The 21,254-nt window shown below is 33.6% G+C and overlaps 2 protein-coding genes across 2 annotated transcripts; both read left to right on the forward strand.

The window, feature by feature from the left end:
* Positions 1–6,084: 6,084 nt before the first annotated feature.
* Positions 6,085–9,867, forward strand: LOC18104877 (triacylglycerol lipase OBL1). Its single transcript, XM_024584764.2, has 5 exons — positions 6,085–6,465; positions 6,683–6,876; positions 7,223–7,256; positions 8,605–9,212; positions 9,366–9,867. Exons 1-5 carry the CDS (start codon positions 6,153–6,155, stop codon positions 9,633–9,635), a joined length of 1,419 nt encoding a protein of 472 aa, XP_024440532.1. The 5' UTR covers positions 6,085–6,152; the 3' UTR covers positions 9,636–9,867.
* Positions 9,868–14,450: 4,583 nt separating this feature from the next.
* Positions 14,451–18,210, forward strand: LOC112324057 (triacylglycerol lipase OBL1). Its single transcript, XM_024584782.2, has 5 exons — positions 14,451–14,830; positions 15,048–15,241; positions 15,588–15,621; positions 16,973–17,580; positions 17,735–18,210. Exons 1-5 carry the CDS (start codon positions 14,518–14,520, stop codon positions 18,002–18,004), a joined length of 1,419 nt encoding a protein of 472 aa, XP_024440550.1. The 5' UTR covers positions 14,451–14,517; the 3' UTR covers positions 18,005–18,210.
* Positions 18,211–21,254: the final 3,044 nt, after the last annotated feature.

Here is a 21,254-nt window from a genome sequence, read left to right on the forward strand (position 1 = left end):
AGGATGCACGAGAAATCCACGTGAAGATCTGACAAAGCGATGGGCTTTATTTTTCAAACGTGGCAAAGATGATGACGTGGTTGTTGACCAACATCTTGACACGTGAAACTCAATCTGCATTACATGGTCAATTTACGTGGACATTTTCTCCTACTTGGCACTCCACGTCTGATTTCCACATTTATTTTGGCTAGATTCTTAGTTCTCAGCTCCTGTTCGAGTTTTAGAAAAGTACAAGCATCCTTGACTGTAACTATTAATTCACCGTTAATCTATTATTTTTATTAAAATAATATTTTTTATTTTTTTAAACTAACCAATTAGATTTATATTAGATTTGATGCATTAATATAATTTTTTATTAAATCAATATTTTTTCTTATTTAACTTAAAACTCGATCTAAATCAAACACCTAATCAAAAATTTCTAAATTAATTGATTGGGTTAGATTAAAATTAACAAATATAATGATATTCAACATTTTTGTGTGGCAAGTTACCTATTATAATGTCTCTTGATTCGGGATAAATAATGGGTCATATATTGAAAGAGTTGATTCTATAATTTTTTTTAAAAAAAATATCATTTTGATTAGAAAAAAAAACAAAAACAACATGTTGAGGGTCGAGTTTTGACCATATCAAACCCATGTCGACTAGATCAACTATTCAACCCAATTTTTTTTACTAGATTAGCCAAGTTTTTTTTTTACTTAACCTAAGCTTATCCAAACTCGAGTTTAACTTAATCCTAAATAGATTAACTGAGTTAGTTTAGATTTTATTATTGGGGTTAGATTTAAAAAAAAGATAGCAAGAGAAGTTAAATTTATTTTTGACTAGCTAGTTTTGAGTTTTAATATGACTAATTTATCTAACGACTTAATTTGTTTTTTTTTTTGGTAAAAAAGAAAAGAAAATATCAATCTTAAGAAATAGCACAAACACCGGGCTAGCAAACACTATCAGCCTTCAAAAAAATTATTGATTTAAGAGAAGAAGTTCATGTCCACAACCCATAATCTTGAATGATCTTAGTTTAACCAAGTAATCCGCTCATTTGATTACCTATCAAAAATAATAATAATAATAATAATAACAACTTAATTTGTCCTTTGTACATATATAGTGAATAGAAAGAATTTAAACATCACTCAAATAAGATCCAAAAACGATTAAGATTTTAAACCCTTATCTGAATATCAATTGACAAGTCACTTTTGTTTTTGTTTTTCTATTTCGATAACAATAACTCGTTTGCAGTACTGCATCAAGGGCAACGCCGGATGAACTATTTTAAAGCAAAGTAACCATCTGACTTGAATGTGATAATCATCCTGACCTGCTGCCCTAATTCTTGTTTTTATCTTGATCCCAAGGAGGAGATTAAATTTAATTACCTCACAACAGATTAGGTCATTCGAGTATCTAAAGACATAGTTATCAAACTCGATTCAGATTATCAGCAGTTATTATCCTCAGAGACGAAGAACTAGCATTCGAATTCTACCGGAACTTTTCTTTGCGCGACCCGTGCCGGAATTGTGGAAACAATTTAACCACAATGCATGTCTGTATTGAAATGGGTCAGTACTGTTGGATAAAAAGAGAAATGCTTATGTTGGCCAAGGCAATGCATGATCCTTTGCCTCCCAGTGTAGGATCGAATGATAGATGTGCTTTTGCCTCAAGGACCATGACCCATCAAAGCTTTTCAAGTTTATACTCCTTACTCCAATCCGAATCCAAATCCAAATCCAATCTAGGAGCTAGATATATATAGAACTTAAATAAAAAACTTAGTTGTAATGATTATATATATGATGGTCAAAGAAGCTATTATGATACCCTTGTGATGGCTGGCACTAAGGTCCCAGCATGCAAATATTTAGGGTTTTCTGCAATAGAGATGGAGGTGCTCCCTGGAGGTGCTCCCTTGTCCTTCAATTTGAGGGCATAGACTCTTACAGTATCCCAAGTGCATTGTACTTCCTCAGACATTTACTATCAACAAAGTATCATCTGAAGAAAATATAATTCTGCACACGGGAACGACAAATTTGAACTCCACGTCATATTATTCAACAATGTATTTTTGTATTAATTACAGAATCGAGCCACAATGATATAGAAGAATATACTGTTGTTTACAAAATCATGGGTAATCCATATTCTGCAGCAGTGGTGAAATGCAAATTTTAAAGATTAGTTCGGAGAATAATCTTGGTACTTTGAGCATTTCATTGTTGAGAAATAATATTATTTTTTAAAAGATAACTATAAGTTTGTTTGATTATTTTTTATTATATTTTATTGGATTATTATTTGGTTACATGCTCTAGATTTAAAATCCATTTGTATAAAGAAATGATTTTTTAAAATTTTCTGATGGCATCAAATTATGGTATAATAAAAAATTTAAGATAATCATTTTTAATTTTATTCTTTTTTTTCTAGTCTTTTTGTTTCTATTGTATTAGATCAGTTCTCCTCCTCTTGTTTCTTTAAATCTATTTTTTTTTTTGTCATGTCCTTATATTTTTCTTTGGTTATTAATTTTATAGCTTTTTCAATATACTCTCGATGATTATATATAAAAAAAATGTTCCAATCTTTTCCATATAATTTAAAATTTCTTGAAATTTCTCCTGTATTTTTTTTTAAGAAGTCTTGTTAAACTTTTAATTAACTACTAAATAACTAACATATATAAAGTTTTTTTTTATATTATTTTTTTCTTAGTTCTCTATCATTTTTTTTTATTTATTAAATCCCCGTGTACATGCTGTAATGTCTCACAAAAACATACAAGAACCTGAGAAAAATAAAAATAAAATTCAAAAAGTAGGTTATTTAGGGGTATAACATCGGAATTTTGAAAACTATATATTAACATTGGGAAATCTTAAACTGCACTATAGAAATGAAATTTACCCTAAAATCGCTTTTATTTGAAGGGGATAAATAAAAGCATTGGAGTAGCCTATCTATAGTCAGGAATAACATGCATGGCATGTAATGTCACCACTGCACTAGCAAAGTTGTATAAGAGGCCCCTGTGATTAACTGGCCCTGATTTACTTTATAGATTCTGTTCGGCAACACTTGCTCTCGTCTTTATACCTCCTGCTTGTTTCCTGACCTCTTGTTTGAAACTTGTATATGTCTCTCCTTGCTCGTGCTAGGATCGAATCTGGTAAAACAAACGGGGGGTGGGGTTGGGAACTAATGTACAACTAAGATGATAGGAGCTGAAATTAATTAATGAGAGAGTCGGGACAAAACAAGCAATGGACCAGCCAAATGAGTAAATGTAAGAAAAACAAAACATTGAAATATGTTGTTGGGTGTTTTGTGGGGGGGCCTCGAGAAGAAGACACTCAAGATCTAAACATTTTAGACTAGTATTCTTTACAATTCCACGCCTTTGTCCCACTTGATAGGTGCCATGCTATTCCCAAACAAATCATGGGAACTTTTGTCCCAATTCTTTTTCTAGAAACAGTAGATCACGATGATTCAATACTCACCGGCTAGCTAGGAAAAGGGAAATTACCATGAATTTCAAAGACCAATTCTGTGTATATGCAAGCTAAGATAGACAGAATCTCACATAATTTGTACGAATGAAATAATAATAAATCGGGTTCATACAATCATTTCTCAGGTTGAGATATATATAAATCATACTTTATAGGTTAAATCATAAGATGTTACTGGTATCGAGATCCAATATCCATGAGCATTAATATATATTAATTAATATGCTGTGTGAAGATTTCTTGAAGGTGGAAACGTGATTCATGTCCCATCATAGAAAATAGAACAAATAACGTGGAATAACACTAAACATGGAAGAAACAGTGTTCCTTATATCCTGTCCTATCTCAAGCTTGTAAGGAGAAAGTGCTACTGATCCAACTCGGGTCACTCACTTTAATCTGGCCCAGAAGAAGAAAATTAAACACGGAATAATATTGGAAAGGATTCGCCAAAAACATTTCTTTCACTACCCACGACTTCAGAGCCCAGATATGGGGTAAGTGGGCAACGGTAATGGTAAATGGCCCATGAAAAAACTGAAGTAGACAATCCAACTCTTTCTCTCAGTTATTGCCGATAAATGCAGCCCAGAAGGGAGCCCATATGCATTTTTCACACCCCAATAGCACGCAAGTTATAATAATCATATTAAGTATTTTGTTTGCACTTTTTTTATATAGAAAGAAAAGAGAGGCTGAACTTAGGATGAATTTAAGAGTGCATATTGTAGGAGATTTTGATTTTTTGAGTCCTGGGAGTCATTATAATTTGAATACTCACTCCTAAAACTTTTTAAAAAAATTCCCTTCCAATAAATAAAAGCATTGTTTATGTGTATGTTAATTTTTTTTTTATCATAAATACATTCGTAGACTCAATATCAAGGTTAGGTTATTATTTTTAAGAGCCAAATCATTGAGGAAACCTCTATTTTAAGATTTTTAATCAATCACGTATTTTTATATAGGTTGAAAAATAAAAATAATAAGATTTAAATTAAAAATGTTATTTTTTCTTAATTGATTCTTTACCATTTGATTATTATTAATTGAGCTATTAACTTACTTGCTATGTGAATATTGATATCACACTTTGGAAGGAAACATAATTATTAAATCTAACTTGTTTAACAAGTTGATTTAAAAAAACTCAAAATTTAAAGTCTAACATGATGTTTATGAATCGATAATAATTTAACTTTTTTTTTTCCAGATCAATACTTAGACCGAGTCTGATTAGTATGCAAAGGACAGACTGGTCAAGCTGATTGATTAGACACGAAAGCACTAATGCACGCACAACTCATTTTTTTAACCATTTACTAATTCTAAACGTGGCCCAGATTGAACTTACTTCAAACTAGAATTTCTATATTAAAATAATACTGTTTTTATTTTATTAAAAGAAAAAAATTAACTTGAATTGACATTTCAACTGGGACATCACTTTAAAACAGAAACCTCGAGGCAAGTTCTTAATGATAAATAAATATATTAAAAGGTATGTGTTAATATAGAATATTGCATAAACAGGAGAAGAATGATGTGATTAGGAAACTTGTATCGATCCCTAGGATTTTATGATTACCATTCCACTAAAGTTACTCCCTTTTTGTAACAAATCAAAGCTTCAATTTATTGCTTTTCCCAATTGCCAATGTGATTTCGCTAAAGTGCAATTCCACGTAATTGCAGAGTCGTGAACTCGGTCGTCGTTCCCATCCATCTTTGAAAGGCGGTGACCATCTGAAAAAATTCAATGGCTTCTCCCCATGCTGATTAGGAAAATTTTGTACAGATTCCCATTTCTTCTAATTAAGCTTAGGACGGAATTTGACATCCAGGCCACGATGACGACCATTGATTATTCAATTTTAAAACTAGACCAGGCTAATTAATTACAAATCACGTGGATGATTGATTTTTAATCTTTCACCTGGTCTTATTCCAAGACAGGAAGCCGTGTTAGCTGTCTTCGTTTTACAAAATGTATGGGAAACTACAGCTTAGTCATCTAGTGTACACATGATTTCAATTAAATTCTTCAAATATAAAATTGAGCAATATTACCCTAAATAAAATTATATATTTTAATCAATATTGTACCAATCAAAAGAGATAAATAACTCTTTTTTATATATATAATTTTTGTCGTGTGATCTCTTACTAATCAAAGAACACAGTCGCAAGTGATAGAAAAGGAAATTATAAAACTTAGTTATTCCTGTCGTTTTTCAACAAAATATCGTTATTTTTTATTTTATTTCCTAGCATGAAATGTTATTATTTGTTGCAACTTGATATTCTGAAGAATTTGGAATAACAGGTTTGTACTGATGTTGGGCATGTGAGAAAAAATACACAAGATTTATGAATTTTGGTAGTAAATTCTTTTGATGGCTGTAAATTAATACGGGACACAATTGAGTAATGTGTGGTAGTTTAGGGTAACTTTGACTAATCTCGAACTCTAGGAACTTAATTGAAACAGAGTATATAGTTGAGGGACGGAATCTTAGTTACTTCACTATATAAACATCGAAGCCTTTAGCTAATTCTGCATCAGACATTGAGATAATCAATTCATCATTTCTTCTTTGCTTCCAAGCCATGGCCAATTGCAATGACGAGCACTTCTGTCAAGATAAGTTGTTGCTCGATCCAAAGGAAGCTAGTTTGAAGGAACTCGTTCTTCTCTTATTCTTCTCTGATGTAAGAAGTAGAAAATTCGTTGACTGCCCCGAAGAGAACCGGCTGAGAGATATTAATCGACGATGGCTAATTTTCATCTCGGTTCTTGTGCAAAAAATCCTTCTTTCTTGCAGGGAACCCTTGGCTCAAACAGGGCATACTGTAGAGTACTGGTTAAATCTTATCTCAAACAACGGTGGCCTTTTCAAGCTCCTGTTGAATTATTTGAAGGGTATGTGCAGCTCCCTTGAATTTTTATTTTTTCGTGGCATAAAATCAGGGAAGAATTAGAGCATAAATCAGTTTACTTGTGCATTGAAAAACGTTTTTGGTCACCTTTTGATCGAATCTATATATGTCCATGCATGAGTGCATGCAGTTACAATCAACCCTTTAATGTATAATATGGGGTTCTAATAGCTAATTAAGAATGGATTGTACTTATGCAGACAAGGTTGTGAGGCCGGATGAATCATCAGCAACGTTCAGATCTGCGGTTGGACATTCTGACTGGAGAGTAGAACTAGACAAGAGTAGCAGACCCGGGGAAATAAAATATAACACTTCCTTGTCTTTGATGGCCGCCAAATTGTCATACGAAAACAAAGCTTTCATCGAAACCATCGTCAAAGATCATTGGAACGTAAGTATCAGCACTAACACCACATGATCACACACACCTTTTTGTTTTTGGTTATAACATGGATCGAGTTACAGAAAACCTAACTGTCTAGCCTAGAGCCCAAAACTTGTTCCATTTTTTTGATTAATTTGTGCTGTTGAAAAAAAAATTATGTGCGCAAACTTGGTACTTTTAATGGAGGCATGTCCCTCAATTACAGTACAATATGTAGAATTAGTTTTGATCATATCTACTAGCTAGCCGTGAAAGAAAAAAGTGCAGCTAGAGAAATTAATGAAAATGTTTCACTGATATCCCATGAGATGTAACGATGGTTGTTTTTCGTTTTCTTTTCACTTTTCTGCAGATGGAGTTCTTGGGTTCCTACGACTACTGGAACGGTAAGAAGCAAGGCTTATACTTTCAATCATAGTTACTCAGCCCGCCCAGGCTAGTAGGTTCATATGATATATAATTTCATTATTTGGAGTATAGTACAAGTTAGTTTATTTTGAATTTGTGGTTAACCTAATTAATTAATCAATCACGTGCTCTCCACTTCATTAAACATAATTGACTTGGTTAATCTAACTAAATTATTATTAAATTCTTGGGTTTGAGTTTATTTAAAAAAAATTAATATTTTTATTTAAAACGGATGTATATTTTATTTTAAAATTGATCGAGCAAACATAGAACTCGTTCTTGGATTGAATCAAACTTCATACTAGATTGATAAGTATGCTTTCAATTAGAAAATTAGAGGTTATCATTTCTCGGAAAGAACACTATATGATAATGTTGTCACAGCTGATATGGAGGTCCGTATGATCTAGGAATTAATATCAAATTTAACACCATCTCTTTGAAATAACTCTTACCTAACCATTATCTAAGTCAATTCACGGCAAGGAAATTTTAGCATGACATTTCAAGGATGAGACAAAACATAAACGTGGATAATATGTTAAAATTTTAAAACGCTGGTCATGTTTTGATTATAGACGAGCAAGATTCAGAATTGAAGTGTTGTTTGTACGTAGGAAGAGAATATATAGAGACACAAAGAAAAGTAAACATGTTGTAAAATCCAAAGCTCTTGAACTTTAAGCAACATCATCAGGTCAGGTCAAGGTATTCTAAAGACAAAAACATAAGGTCAAGGTGATGTAGGCTGCGAGATACACAAGGAAATTAATTGACTGGTGCACTCCATTCATTGAAAAAAGAATACTCCATCTCGTAGGATAGCACGAGAAACCAAACTAGTTTATTTTATTAAAATTGGCCCTTTTAAAATTTAAAGGTAGATTACAATTTAGTTATTTTAATAATTTTATAGGTGGTACGCTTGGTTTTAAATAAAAATCATAAATCCCCCCTGTTGGAAGTTGCTTGTAAATTCTCTAAATTACCCTTTTCAAATGCATTTTTGACTTTGTTTATGCTAGGTGAGATTTTGACTAAAAATAAAGGATAAATTGTCAAGAAAACTAATGAAAGGACTGAAAGCGTTTGCTAGGAATATAGTTGTGCATATATTTGATATTTAATTTGATGTATGGTGTCTTTTAAAAATATTTTTTATTTGAAAATATATCAAAATAATATTTTTTATTTTTTTATTTTTAACATAAATATATTAAAAAAAAATTATTAATTTAATATTTTTTAAAAACAACAATCACATTTCCAACACACAAAATAAAAGGCATATTTGTTTGAACATCTGATTTGAATGCCGCACAGGGTACCAAGAAAGGGCCTCAACGCAAGCATTATTGTTCCAAGATAAGAAGGTTGACCCAACCTTAATTGTGGTGGCTTTCAGAGGGACCAACCCATTTGATGCAGATGACTGGACCACAGATGTGGATCTCTCGTGGTATGACCTTCAAGGCATTGGTAAGCTCCATCGTGGCTTCTTGAAAGCCCTAGGCCTGCAAGAGAATGGCTGGCCCAAAGAAATTGAACAAGACAGTGGTCATTCTTATGCATACTATGAAATTAGACAAATGCTAAGGAACATATTGCTCAAGAATGAGAAGGCAAAATTTATATTAACAGGGCATAGCTTGGGTGGGGCATTGGCTATACTGTTCATGGGAGTGTTAGCATTACACCAGGAGGCTTGGTTGCTTGAGAGATTGGAAGGGGTTTACACGTTTGGACAGCCTAGAGTAGGAGATGGACAATTTGGGGAATTTATGGTAGATAAGTTGAAAAGGTATGAAGTAAGGTACATGAGGCATGTCTACAGTAATGATATAGTGCCTAGATTGCCCTATGATGACAATCTTATTTTATTCAAGCATTTCGGTCCCTGCATCTACTTCAATAGCTTCTACAAAGGAAAGGTCAGTGCTCTCTCGCCCTCTTACTTTACTTGTAAATTCCAACCAGATAATTATTTTCTTGACTCGATTATGTATCAGCAGAACTCAGTATTCAGTAATATTGTTAACAAGTCACTAACACAGTCATGAATGATAACTGTGATCGGGACACAGGTTATGCAAGAAGAGCCGAACAAGAACTACTTCTCTTTGTTGTTGATACTCCCCAAGTACCTCAATGCTCTCTGGGAGCTTATCAGAAGTTTTATAATCCCTTACCTCCATGGCCAGGACTACAGAGAGAGTTGGTTTATGAGACTGCTAAGGATCGCAGGATTGATAGTTCCAGGAATACCAGAACATATTCTTCAAGATTATGATAATTCTACCCGGTTGGGATCCCTTCAACTCAAGGATTCTCAGCAAGAACTTCACCAAGAGTAAGAACCGTTAAAATTACAACACCAGCAACTAACCAAGTCAGCCTTGATTACTGGTTCTTCTGCAGTTTGTTTATTCTTCAATGTTGCTTACTTATTTCTTAAGAGTCTGTTTAGAATTTTATGGCTAAAATAATGAATGTAGCTGTTAGTCTCTATTTTTATGTAACTGTCTTGCTTATATAAAGCAACTCAGTTCTGCAGAATAAATTATCATCTTGTTTCCAGTTCTCCTACTTCTTTCATTTTGTCCAATAAGAACAATCTACGATGTCTTAACACTCTTTTGACACACCATTTCGAGAAACAAACAAACTCTTGGTAGCAATGGATGGACTACGTTACCAGGTGTGTTTATCCTATACGTCCGAGATATGTAATTTCTTTAATATTATTGTTCAATAACCATGGATACAAGGTTTATTTTCAAATATTCTGGAAATTCTGGTCCCTGAATGACCACCAGGGCATTTGCCTTCTATCGAATATTCTGGTCCCTAAATGACCACCAGGGCATAATTATATAGTTGTACTAGTTTATAAATTATTTTTATCAACTACCCTATTTTTTTATAATAAAAAATAGCAATTCATGTCATCCCTCTTGGAAGCATTAAAGCCAACGGTTATCCTATCACAATTGACCTAAATGCATCAATTTTATGACTAGTAGCTTGTGAAAGTGAGCAAGCTAATTTGGCTTTTTTTTTTAATTATTATTTTCTCGATAGAAGCTATTTTTGGCCTTGGTGAAAAGGTAAAAAAAAGCTTCCGTACTCTAGGCTAGAGAAGTGTGTTCCCATATACTCAGCTTCTATAAATAATGCATGCTTCATTTATGAGACTGAGCTAATAAAATCGTGCCTTGTGTTATAAATGATTTGTAATCAAGTCCAGCTTATCTTGAAATTGGAATTAATTATGCAGAGAAAAAAAAAGGTATCCTCATTATGCAGACTCACACATGGACGAAGCTACATTAGAGAAGGGGGACAATTGTCCCCTTAGTTTTTTTTAAACAACTCGCAGTGTTGTAATAAGAACTTTTGTGTGTATCCGAGGTTTTTTTTTCCTCTCTCATCTCTTTTCATCATAATTTATGCATCTTATTTCATGATTTTTTTTTAAAAATATAGTGTTTTTCAACAACAACAAAGTTGAATGTCACATTTCCCAATTGTTATATATAAAAATTATATTGTTTTATCAATTCCTTTTCAAATTATATTGTTTTATAATTTATTAAAAAAATATACTAATTTTCAAAAAATAAAAATCCTCATTTTATCAACATGCTATAATAATCTCTTGAACAAAACCTTTACCAGGACAATAACCCCACATCATCAATAACATTGTCTGCCACAGTCATCACCACCTACCTCCAAATCCAATCAACTGTCAACTTGATAATAGTAATCAATGCAACCTATTATTAGAAAACAAAAAAAAACTATCATTTTATAACTATTAACAACAGGAAAAACTATTATTATTACTATCATAATAAATATCATAATGATCATCATTATTATCAATGAGAAAAGATTTCCCTTCATTTATTAATGTGAAACGAACAACAAGAATAAGGTTAAATTAAGGAATTCCAATCACTCAATTTATAAATAGTGCTAATTTGGAGGAATATATTTTATCATAAACCAAAAAGTTCATAAAACAAAACTCAAATTAAAAAAAAGGCGTAAATGAACAAAAAAATAATAATGATAATAATACCAAGGAGGCCTTCTTTAATCTTGTTTCGGAACCAAATCACCTTAATTAAGAATAAAAAAGAAAAGCATTTAAGGGATACATGCTACAGCGGCTGTAGCAGATAATTGAAAGAAAAGATTTAGTATTAAGAGGATGGGTTTATATTCCATTAAGTAAAATATTAAAAATAAAAAAAAAACCATAAATAAAGCCGAATAATAAAGCTCATATAAAACGAAACAACATAGGTTTGGATGTATCTAATTTCTTAATTAAAAAAAAAGTGACGGTTTAAGTTATTCTCCATTTTCTACTATCAAATATATATAGGTGTGAACTATATCTTAGGGTTGGTGTCCTCGCCGGCAAACTTGGGAAAATCCATCAATGCAGGACGCAGTATGAAGCAGTTGCATGGAGAAGATTTTATGTACATTAATTTCTATTTGATAGTGACGCAGTCAGCATGGATATTACTCCTTATGGGAGTGTCCATTGTAGGAGATTTTGATTTTTTAAGTCCTGAGAGACATTATAATTTGAATACTCACTCCTAAAACTTCAAAAAAAAAATTCAATTCCAATAAATAAAAGCATTATTTATGTGTATGTTAATTTTTTTTTAATTATAGATACATTTGTAAACTCAATTGAAAGTTATGTGTGTTAAAAAATCAATTCAACCTAATAACTTAAGCTGTTAGGTAAGGTCCCAAGATATGATTTATATTATTCTCTAACATGGCCCCTCAAGTGAAAGCCCTTTGCACTTGAAACTTGCACAGACCCACATTACCTTGTACTTGATTTTTATCAAATAAATAGTGGTGGTGAGATTCGAACTTGTGACCACTTGGTCATCAAGACTCTGATACCATGTCAAAAAATCATCTCAACCCAATAACTTAAGCTTTTGGGTTGATATGGTTCTTTGACAATCTCAACCTAATAGTTTAAGCTATTAGGTGAGGTCCCGGATATGATTTATATTATTCTCTAACACATCCCCTCAAGTAAAAACCTTTTGGGCTTAAAACTTGCACAGGTCCACACTACCTTGTGCTTAATTTTTATCACATAAATAGAGATGGTGAGATTCGAACTCGTGACTGCTTGGTCATCAAGGCTCTGATACCATGTCAAAGAACCAGCACAACCTAATAGCTTAAGCTATTAGGTGAGGTCCCATGATATAATTTATATTATTCTATATGTCAAAGAAACAATTCAACCTAAAAGCTTAAGCTATTAGGTAAGGTCCCAAGATATAATTTATATTATTCTCTAACAACATGATCATTTTCAAGAGCCAAACTATTGAGGAAACCCGCTAATTTAAGATTTTTAGTCAATTACAAACCTTTATATGGGTTCAAAAATAAAAACGATAAAATTCAAATTAAATTTTTTTTTTTTATAATTAACTATTTACCACTTGCTTATTATTAATTGAGCTATTAACTTGCTATGTTAACTTGCAAGGAAACATAATTATTAAATCTAACTTATTTAATAAATGGATTTAAAAAACTCAAAATTTAAAGTCTAACATGATGTTTATGAATCGATAATAATTTAACTATTTTTTTTTCCAGATCAATACTTAGACCGAGTCTGATTAGTATGCAAAGGAATGACTATAAACAGATTTGAATTCAAATATTTGAAAGTTTTATATTGAGTTAGAGAATGGGCATGGGCTTATCTGATGGAGGATTAATTATTTGTTTATTTTCAAATCAAAGAAAGTCTTAATCACATCGTAATAGATTATCTAAAATGAGAACACTTATTCGATGATTGACAGACTGGTCAAGCTGATTGATTAGACACGAAAGCACTAATGCACGCACAACTCATTTTTTAACCATTTACTAATTCTAAACGTGGTCCAGATTGAACTTACTTCAAACTAGAATTTCTATATTAAAATAATACTGTTTTTATTTTCTTAAAAGAAAAAAATTAACTTGAATTGACATGTCAACTGGGACATCACTTTAAAACAGAAACCTCGAGGCAAGTTCTTAATCATAAATAAATATATTAAAAGGTATGTGTTAATATAGAATATTGCATAAACAGGAGAAGAAGGCATTGTGATGTGATTAGGAAACTTGTATCGATCCCTAGGATTTTCTGATTACCATTCCAATAAAGTTACTCCCTTTTTTTAACAAATCAAAGCTTCAATTTATTGCTTTTCCCAATTGCCAATGTGATTTCGCAAAAGTGCAATTCCACGTAATTGCAGAGTCGTGAACTCGGTCGTCGTTCCCATCCATCTTTGAAAGGCGGTGACCATCTGAAAAAATTCAATGGCTTCTCCCCATGCTGATTAGGAAGATTTTGTACAGATTCCCATTTCTTCTAATTAAGCTGAGGACGGAATTTGACATCCAGGCCACGATGACGACCATTGATTATTCAATTTTAAAACTAGACCAGGCTAATTAATTACAAATCACGTGGATGATTGATTTTTAATCTTTCACCTGGTCTTATTCCAAGACAGGAAGCCGTGTTAGCTGTCTTCGTTTTACAAAATGTATGGGAAACTACAGCTTAGTCATCTAGTGTACACATGATTTCAATTAAATTCTTCAAATATAAAATTGAGCAATATTACCCTAAATAAAATTATATATTTTAATCAATATTGTACCAATCAAAAGAGATAAATAACTCTTTTTTATATATATAATTTTTGTCGTGTGATCTCTTACTAATCAAAGAACACAGTCGCAAGTGATAGAAAAAGAAATTATAAAACTTAGTTATTCCTGTCGTTTTTCAACAAAATATCGTTATTTTTTTATTTTATTTCCTAGCATGAAATGTTATTATTTGTTGCAACTTGATATTCTGAAGAATTTGGAATAACAGGTTTGTACTGATGTTGGGCATGTGAGAAAAAATACACAAGATTTATGAATTTTGGTAGTAAATTCTTTTGATGGCTGTAAATTAATACGGGACACAATTGAGTAATGTGTGGTAGTTTAGGGTAACTTTGACTAATCTCGAACTCTAAGAACTTAATTGAAACAGAGTATATAGTTGAGGGACGGAATCTTAGTTACTTCACTATATAAACATCGAAGCCTTTAGCTAATTCTGCATCAGACATTGAGATAATCAATTCATCATTTCTTCTTTGCTTCCAAGCCATGGCCAATTGCAATGACGAGCACTTCTGTCAAGATAAGTTGTTGCTCGATCCAAAGGAAGCTAGTTTGAAGGAACTCGTTCTTCTCTTATTCTTCTCTGATGTAAGAAGTAGAAAATTCGTTGACTGCCCCGAAGAGAACCGGCTGAGAGATATTAATCGACGATGGCTAATTTTCATCTCGGTTCTTGTGCAAAAAATCCTTCTTTCTTGCAGGGAACCCTTGGCTCAAACAGGGCATACTGTAGAGTACTGGTTAAATCTTATCTCAAACAACGGTGGCCTTTTCAAGCTCCTGTTGAATTATTTGAAGGGTATGTGCAGCTCCCTTGAATTTTTATTTTTTCGTGGCATAAAATCAGGGAAGAATTAGAGCATAAATCAGTTTACTTGTGCATTGAAAAACGTTTTTGGTCACCTTTTGATCGAATCTATATATGTCCATGCATGAGTGCATGCAGTTACAATCAACCCTTTAATGTATAATATGGGGTTCTAATAGCTAATTAAGAATGGATTGTACTTATGCAGACAAGGTTGTGAGGCCGGATGAATCATCAGCAACGTTCAGATCTGCGGTTGGACATTCTGACTGGAGAGTAGAACTAGACAAGAGTAGCAGACCCGGGGAAATAAAATATAACACTTCCTTGTCTTTGATGGCCGCCAAATTGTCATACGAAAACAAAGCTTTCATCGAAACCATCGTCAAAGATCATTGGAACGTAAGTATCAGCACTAACACCACATGATCACACACACCTTTTTGTTTTTGGTTATAACATGGATCGAGTTACAGAAAACCTAACTGTCTAGCCTAGAGCCCAAAACTTGTTCCATTTTTTTGATTAATTTGTGCTGTTGAAAAAAAATTTATGTGCTCAAACTTGGTACTTTTAATGGAGGCATGTCCCTCAATTACAGTACAATATGTAGAATTAGTTTTGATCATATCTACTAGCTAGCCGTGAAAGAAAAAAGTGCAGCTAGAGAAATTAATGAAAATGTTTCACTGATATCCCATGAGATGTAACGATGGTTGTTTTTCGTTTTCTTTTCACTTTTCTGCAGATGGAGTTCTTGGGTTCCTACGACTACTGGAACGGTAAGAAGCAAGGCTTATACTTTCAATCATAGTTACTCAGCCCGCCCAGGCTAGTAGGTTCATATGATATATAATTTCATTATTTGGAGTATAGTACAAGTTAGTTTATTTTGAATTTGTGGTTAACCTAATTAATTAATCAATCACGTGCTCTCCACTTCATTAAACATAATTGACTTGGTTAATCTAACTAAATTATTATTAAATTCTTGGGTTTGAGTTTATTTAAAAAAAATTAATATTTTTATTTAAAACGGATGTATATTTTATTTTAAAATTGATCGAGCAAACATAGAACTCGTTCTTGGATTGAATCAAACTTCATACTAGATTGATAAGTATGCTTTCAATTAGAAAATTAGAGGTTATCATTTCTCGGAAAGAACACTATATGATAATGTTGTCACAGCTGATATGGAGGTCCGTATGATCTAGGAATTAATATCAAATTTAACACCATCTCTTTGAAATAACTCTTACCTAACCATTATCTAAGTCAATTCACGGCAAGGAAATTTTAGCATGACATTTCAAGGATGAGACAAAACATAAACGTGGATAATATGTTAAAATTTTAAAACGCTGGTCATGTTTTGATTATAGACGAGCAAGATTCAGAATTGAAGTGTTGTTTGTACGTAGGAAGAGAATATATAGAGACACAAAGAAAAGTAAACATGTTGTAAAATCCAAAGCTCTTGAACTTTAAGCAACATCATCAGGTCAGGTCAAGGTATTCTAAAGACAAAAACATAAGGTCAAGGTGATGTAGGCTGCGAGATACACAAGGAAATTAATTGACTGGTGCACTCCATTCATTGAAAAAAGAATACTCCATCTCGTAGGATAGCACGAGAAACCAAACTAGTTTATTTTATTAAAATTGGCCCTTTTAAAATTTAAAGGTAGATTACAATTTAGTTATTTTAATAATTTTATAGGTGGTACGCTTGGTTTTAAATAAAAATCATAAATCCCCCCTGTTGGAAGTTGCTTGTAAATTCTCTAAATTACCCTTTTCAAATGCATTTTTGACTTTGTTTATGCTAGGTGAGATTTTGACTAAAAATAAAGGATAAATTGTCAAGAAAACTAATGAAAGGACTGAAAGCGTTTGCTAGGAATATAGTTGTGCATATATTTGATATTTAATTTGATGTATGGTGTCTTTTAAAAATATTTTTTATTTGAAAATATATCAAAATAATATTTTTTATTTTTTTTTATTTTTAACATAAATATATTAAATTTTTTTTTATTAATTTAATAGTTTTTAAAAACAACAATCACATTTCCAACACACAAAATAAAAGGCATATTTGTTTGAACATCTGATTTGAATGCCGCACAGGGTACCAAGAAAGGGCCTCAACGCAAGCATTATTGTTCCAAGATAAGAAGGTTGACCCAACCTTAATTGTGGTGGCTTTCAGAGGGACCAACCCATTTGATGCAGATGACTGGACCACAGATGTGGATCTCTCGTGGTATGACCTTCAAGGCATTGGTAAGCTCCATCGTGGCTTCATGAAAGCCCTAGGCCTGCAAGAGAATGGCTGGCCCAAAGAAATTGAACAAGGCAGTGGTCATTCTTATGCATACTACAAAATTAGACAAATGCTAAGGGACATATTGCTCAAGAATGAGAAGGCAAAATTTATATTAACAGGGCATAGCTTGGGTGGGGCATTGGCTATACTGTTCGTGGGAGTGTTAGCATTACACCAGGAGGCTTGGTTGCTTGAGAGATTGGAAGGGGTTTACACGTTTGGACAGCCCAGAGTAGGAGATGGACAATTTGGGGAATTTATGGTAGATAAGTTGAAAAGGTATGAAGTAAGGTACATGAGGCATGTCTACAGTAATGACATAGTAACTAGATTGCCCTATGATGACAATCTTCTTTTATTCAAGCATTTCGGTCCCTGCATCTACTTCAATAGCTTCTACAAAGGAAAGGTCAGTGCTCTCTCGCCCTTTTCCTTTACTTGTAAATTCCAACCAGATGATTCTTTTCTTGACTCGATTATGTATCATCAGAACTCAGTATTCAGTAATATTGTTGACAAGTCACTAACACAGTCATCAATGATAATTGTGATTCGCAACACAGGTTATGCAAGAAGAGCCAAACAAGAACTACTTCTCTTTGTTGTTGATACTCCCCAAGTACCTCAATGCTCTCTGGGAGCTTATCAGAAGTTTTATAATCCCTTACCTCCATGGCCAGGACTACAGAGAGAGTTGGTTTATGAGACTGCTAAGGATCGCAGGATTGATAGTTCCCGGAATACCAGAGCATATTCTTCAAGATTATGATAATTCTACCCGGTTGGGATCCCTTCAACTCAAGGATTCTCAGCAAGAACTTCACCAAGAGTAAGAACCGTTAAAATTACAACACCAGCAACTGACCAAGTCAGCCTTGATTATCGGTTCTTCTGCAGTTTGTTTATTCTTCAATGTTGCTTTCTTATTTCTTAAGAGTCTGTTTAGAATTTTATGGCTAAAATAATGAATGTAGCTGTTAGTCTCTATTTTTATGTAACTGTCTTGCTTAAATAAAGCAACTCAGTTCTGCAGAATAAATTATCATTGTTGTAACCCAATTTTGGATCCACCAAGATTTTCTCAAATGTTATTTTATTTCTATTATTATTTATAAAAATCCAAAAAAATTAAGAAAAAGAAAAATTCAAAAATATATTTTTCTCGAGTCAACCGCATCTTTCCATAAGAACCGATTCCACCGGGTCAATACAGGTCAAACCATGTCGGCCAAGTAAAAAATGAGTTTTCGGGTCAAAACCGTCATTTTCGGTCAAAACCGAGTCCACCGAGTCAATACGGGTCAAAACATGTCGACCAGGGTAAAAAATGAGTTTCAAGCCGTTTCGGGTCAAAACCGAGTCCACCGAGTCAATACGGGTCAAACCATGTCGACCAAAGTAAAAAATGAGTTTTCGGGTCAAAACCGTCATTTTCGGTCAAAACCGAGTCCACCGAGTCAATACGGGTCAAACCATGTCGACCAGGGTAAAAATAAGTTTCAGGTCATTTTGGGTCAAAACTGTTATTTTCGGTCATTAAAATTGATTTTTAGCAGTTGAGACAGGCTTTTTCTAATACTGAATTGAGTTTTTAATTTTACCTATATAAATATATATTATTATACATAATAAAAAAAACAAAAATAAAATAAAATAAAATATTTTTGTCAAAGGAGCAGGTGCACCGAAAGCAAGTGATCCATTTTTTTCTTCAAAGCAAATCAGTGGTGATTTGGACATCCTGTGTCATTGGCTATAAATAGCCAGTGACAGTGCGCGAGAGAGGGAGAAGAAAAGAAAAAAAAAAGAAAGAAAAAAAAGAAAAGAGTATCCGGATTACTATTTAAGTTTTTTTACTATTTCTTCATGCGGGTAAGGTATTGATTTTTATTAAAAACAATATGGAAAATACCAAATATATCCTAACCGTTAGATCTAATAGTATTTAGAACTGAACCGTTGATTTAATAGGATACAATAGGGCTGACCACACCAGATTAAAACCCAAACACATCTCAGCCCTCGAAATAATCTAAGCTTTGATCCCGTTGCGCCACGTCATCCGGTGTACCGAGATTTCGGTGCACCGCGTCGCACCCGATCCCACCTCTGTTCATCCGGACCGTCCGATCAACCTGCAGATCAAGCCAATCACAGTCGCACGATCTTTTCATCAGAGATCCAACGGATCACAGGCCTCAGCTGCACCGGTGTACCGTTTCAGCGTTCTCACCGTAGCGTAACCCAGAGCATCTCTTTCCTCTCGCCGGCGACTCCCTCTCTCTCCTCCGATCTCCCATATCCGGCCATCGCAAGCTTCCAAACCACCAAAGAAAGGTCTCTACCCTCATTTAAAGCAAAACCCCGGCTGGTTTCAGCGTTTTCTCCGCCCCATTTGGCCGGAAAAGGGCCGCGATCGTCGGCTGCCACCGAAGCTTCAAGTCGTCGATTCTCGCTCATCAGCCATCAACGACCGTCAAGACCACCACCATAAGAATCCTCGACATCAGATCTACCAGGATCGACCATCGGTTGGCCAGAAATCTCGCCGGAAAATCTCCCCGCCGCCAACAGTAGCCGCGCGTGTGCCACACGCGCCGCCAGTGGCATTTTCGTAATTTTCAGAGAAATTCGAGGGTATTTCAGTATTTTACCTATATAGTGACACTCAAGTAATTTTTTGGGTTTCTGCTGGTATTTTTGATATTTTTTTTCATATATAAATGCTTGTAAATTTTCTTGCATGTTGTAAAAAAATACAAAAACCAAAGTCGACACGTCTCTTTTTTTAAAAGGACCGATGTCAAAAATGTAAATACCAAATATGGCTTTTGTCCATTATTTGTTTGGTAACCCAGACGTAATTCTCCTTTTTAGGGTTGAAACGTCATATTTTAGACAAGTCTCCTAATTTTTAGGGACTGATGTCATTTTTAACGCGTCTCCTATTTTTAGGGACCGACGTTAACCATTTTTAAAAAAAAAACAAATTACCAATAAACCCAAAATATAATGGATTATATCCATTATTTCTTTTGGTAACCTAGACGTAACTCTCCTTTTTAGGGATAAACGTCAATATTTTAGACGAGTCTCCTAATTTTTAGGGACTGATGTCATTTTTAACGTGTCTCCTATTTTTAGGGACCGACGTTAATCATTTAAAAAAGAACTACAAATAAGCCCAAAATATAATCGCATTTTGAATCAAACAAAAAACACACAAGTAAGGGTAACCTTTCTATTGAAAGGATGTTTTAAGGGTGGTGTCTACCTTCCCTTAATCATAACTAACCCCGTACCCGAATCTCTGGGACCAGTGTCTAATTTGGGATTTCTAGTTCCCTCAAATTACTAGATGGCGACTCCAATAAAATCTTTGTTTCCCCCAATTGAGAAAAAACCCTTTTTGTTAAATAAACAAAAAAGCGGGAGCCGTTGCCCGACGTCGTGTATCGACAGAATGGCGACTCCACTGGGGACTTAGGGTTGAGCCAACTGCTTGTGTTTGCTTTTCATTTGCTCTTTCTTATCGCTATTTATTTTTGGGCACTTATTTTATTTGCATTATTTATTTTATGCAATATCTACTGTGATTTTTTTCAATTTTTCATTTCATCACATACATACATATTATTTATTTGTGTATTCACACACTTCACTGTGAACCCATAAAAGCTCTGGACCCGAGCTCGTCCTTTTTAAGATTAGAAAAGAGAGATTCAAGTGGCAAGTGTGACTTATGTCCACTGATGCTCATTTGGACTTTTGCTTGGATTGTAACTCACCCTATGCAACTAGTACTGTGGAGTCTTTCTCCCCTACTCATGTTGTATAAGGTTAAGAGGCCGATTACTTCACGAGTAATTCGGGCAATCTAAGAACCGGAGAATATCTTTAAGGATAGACTAAACTGAGCCAAACCTTATGAGCTAGATCCTATCAAGTAGGATATACCCATTAGGACACGAACAAATGTCAATGCATGAACATACATGTTCATATACATTTCATGTGCTCATTAAATCTCCACCGATCCTTACAGGAAGTGTGAGATGGAAAAATCCATTACCATTGAGGAAT

This window comes from Populus trichocarpa, chromosome 14 (genome assembly GCF_000002775.5).
Source record: "Populus trichocarpa isolate Nisqually-1 chromosome 14, P.trichocarpa_v4.1, whole genome shotgun sequence".
Classification (NCBI taxonomy): Eukaryota; Viridiplantae; Streptophyta; class Magnoliopsida; order Malpighiales; family Salicaceae; genus Populus; species Populus trichocarpa.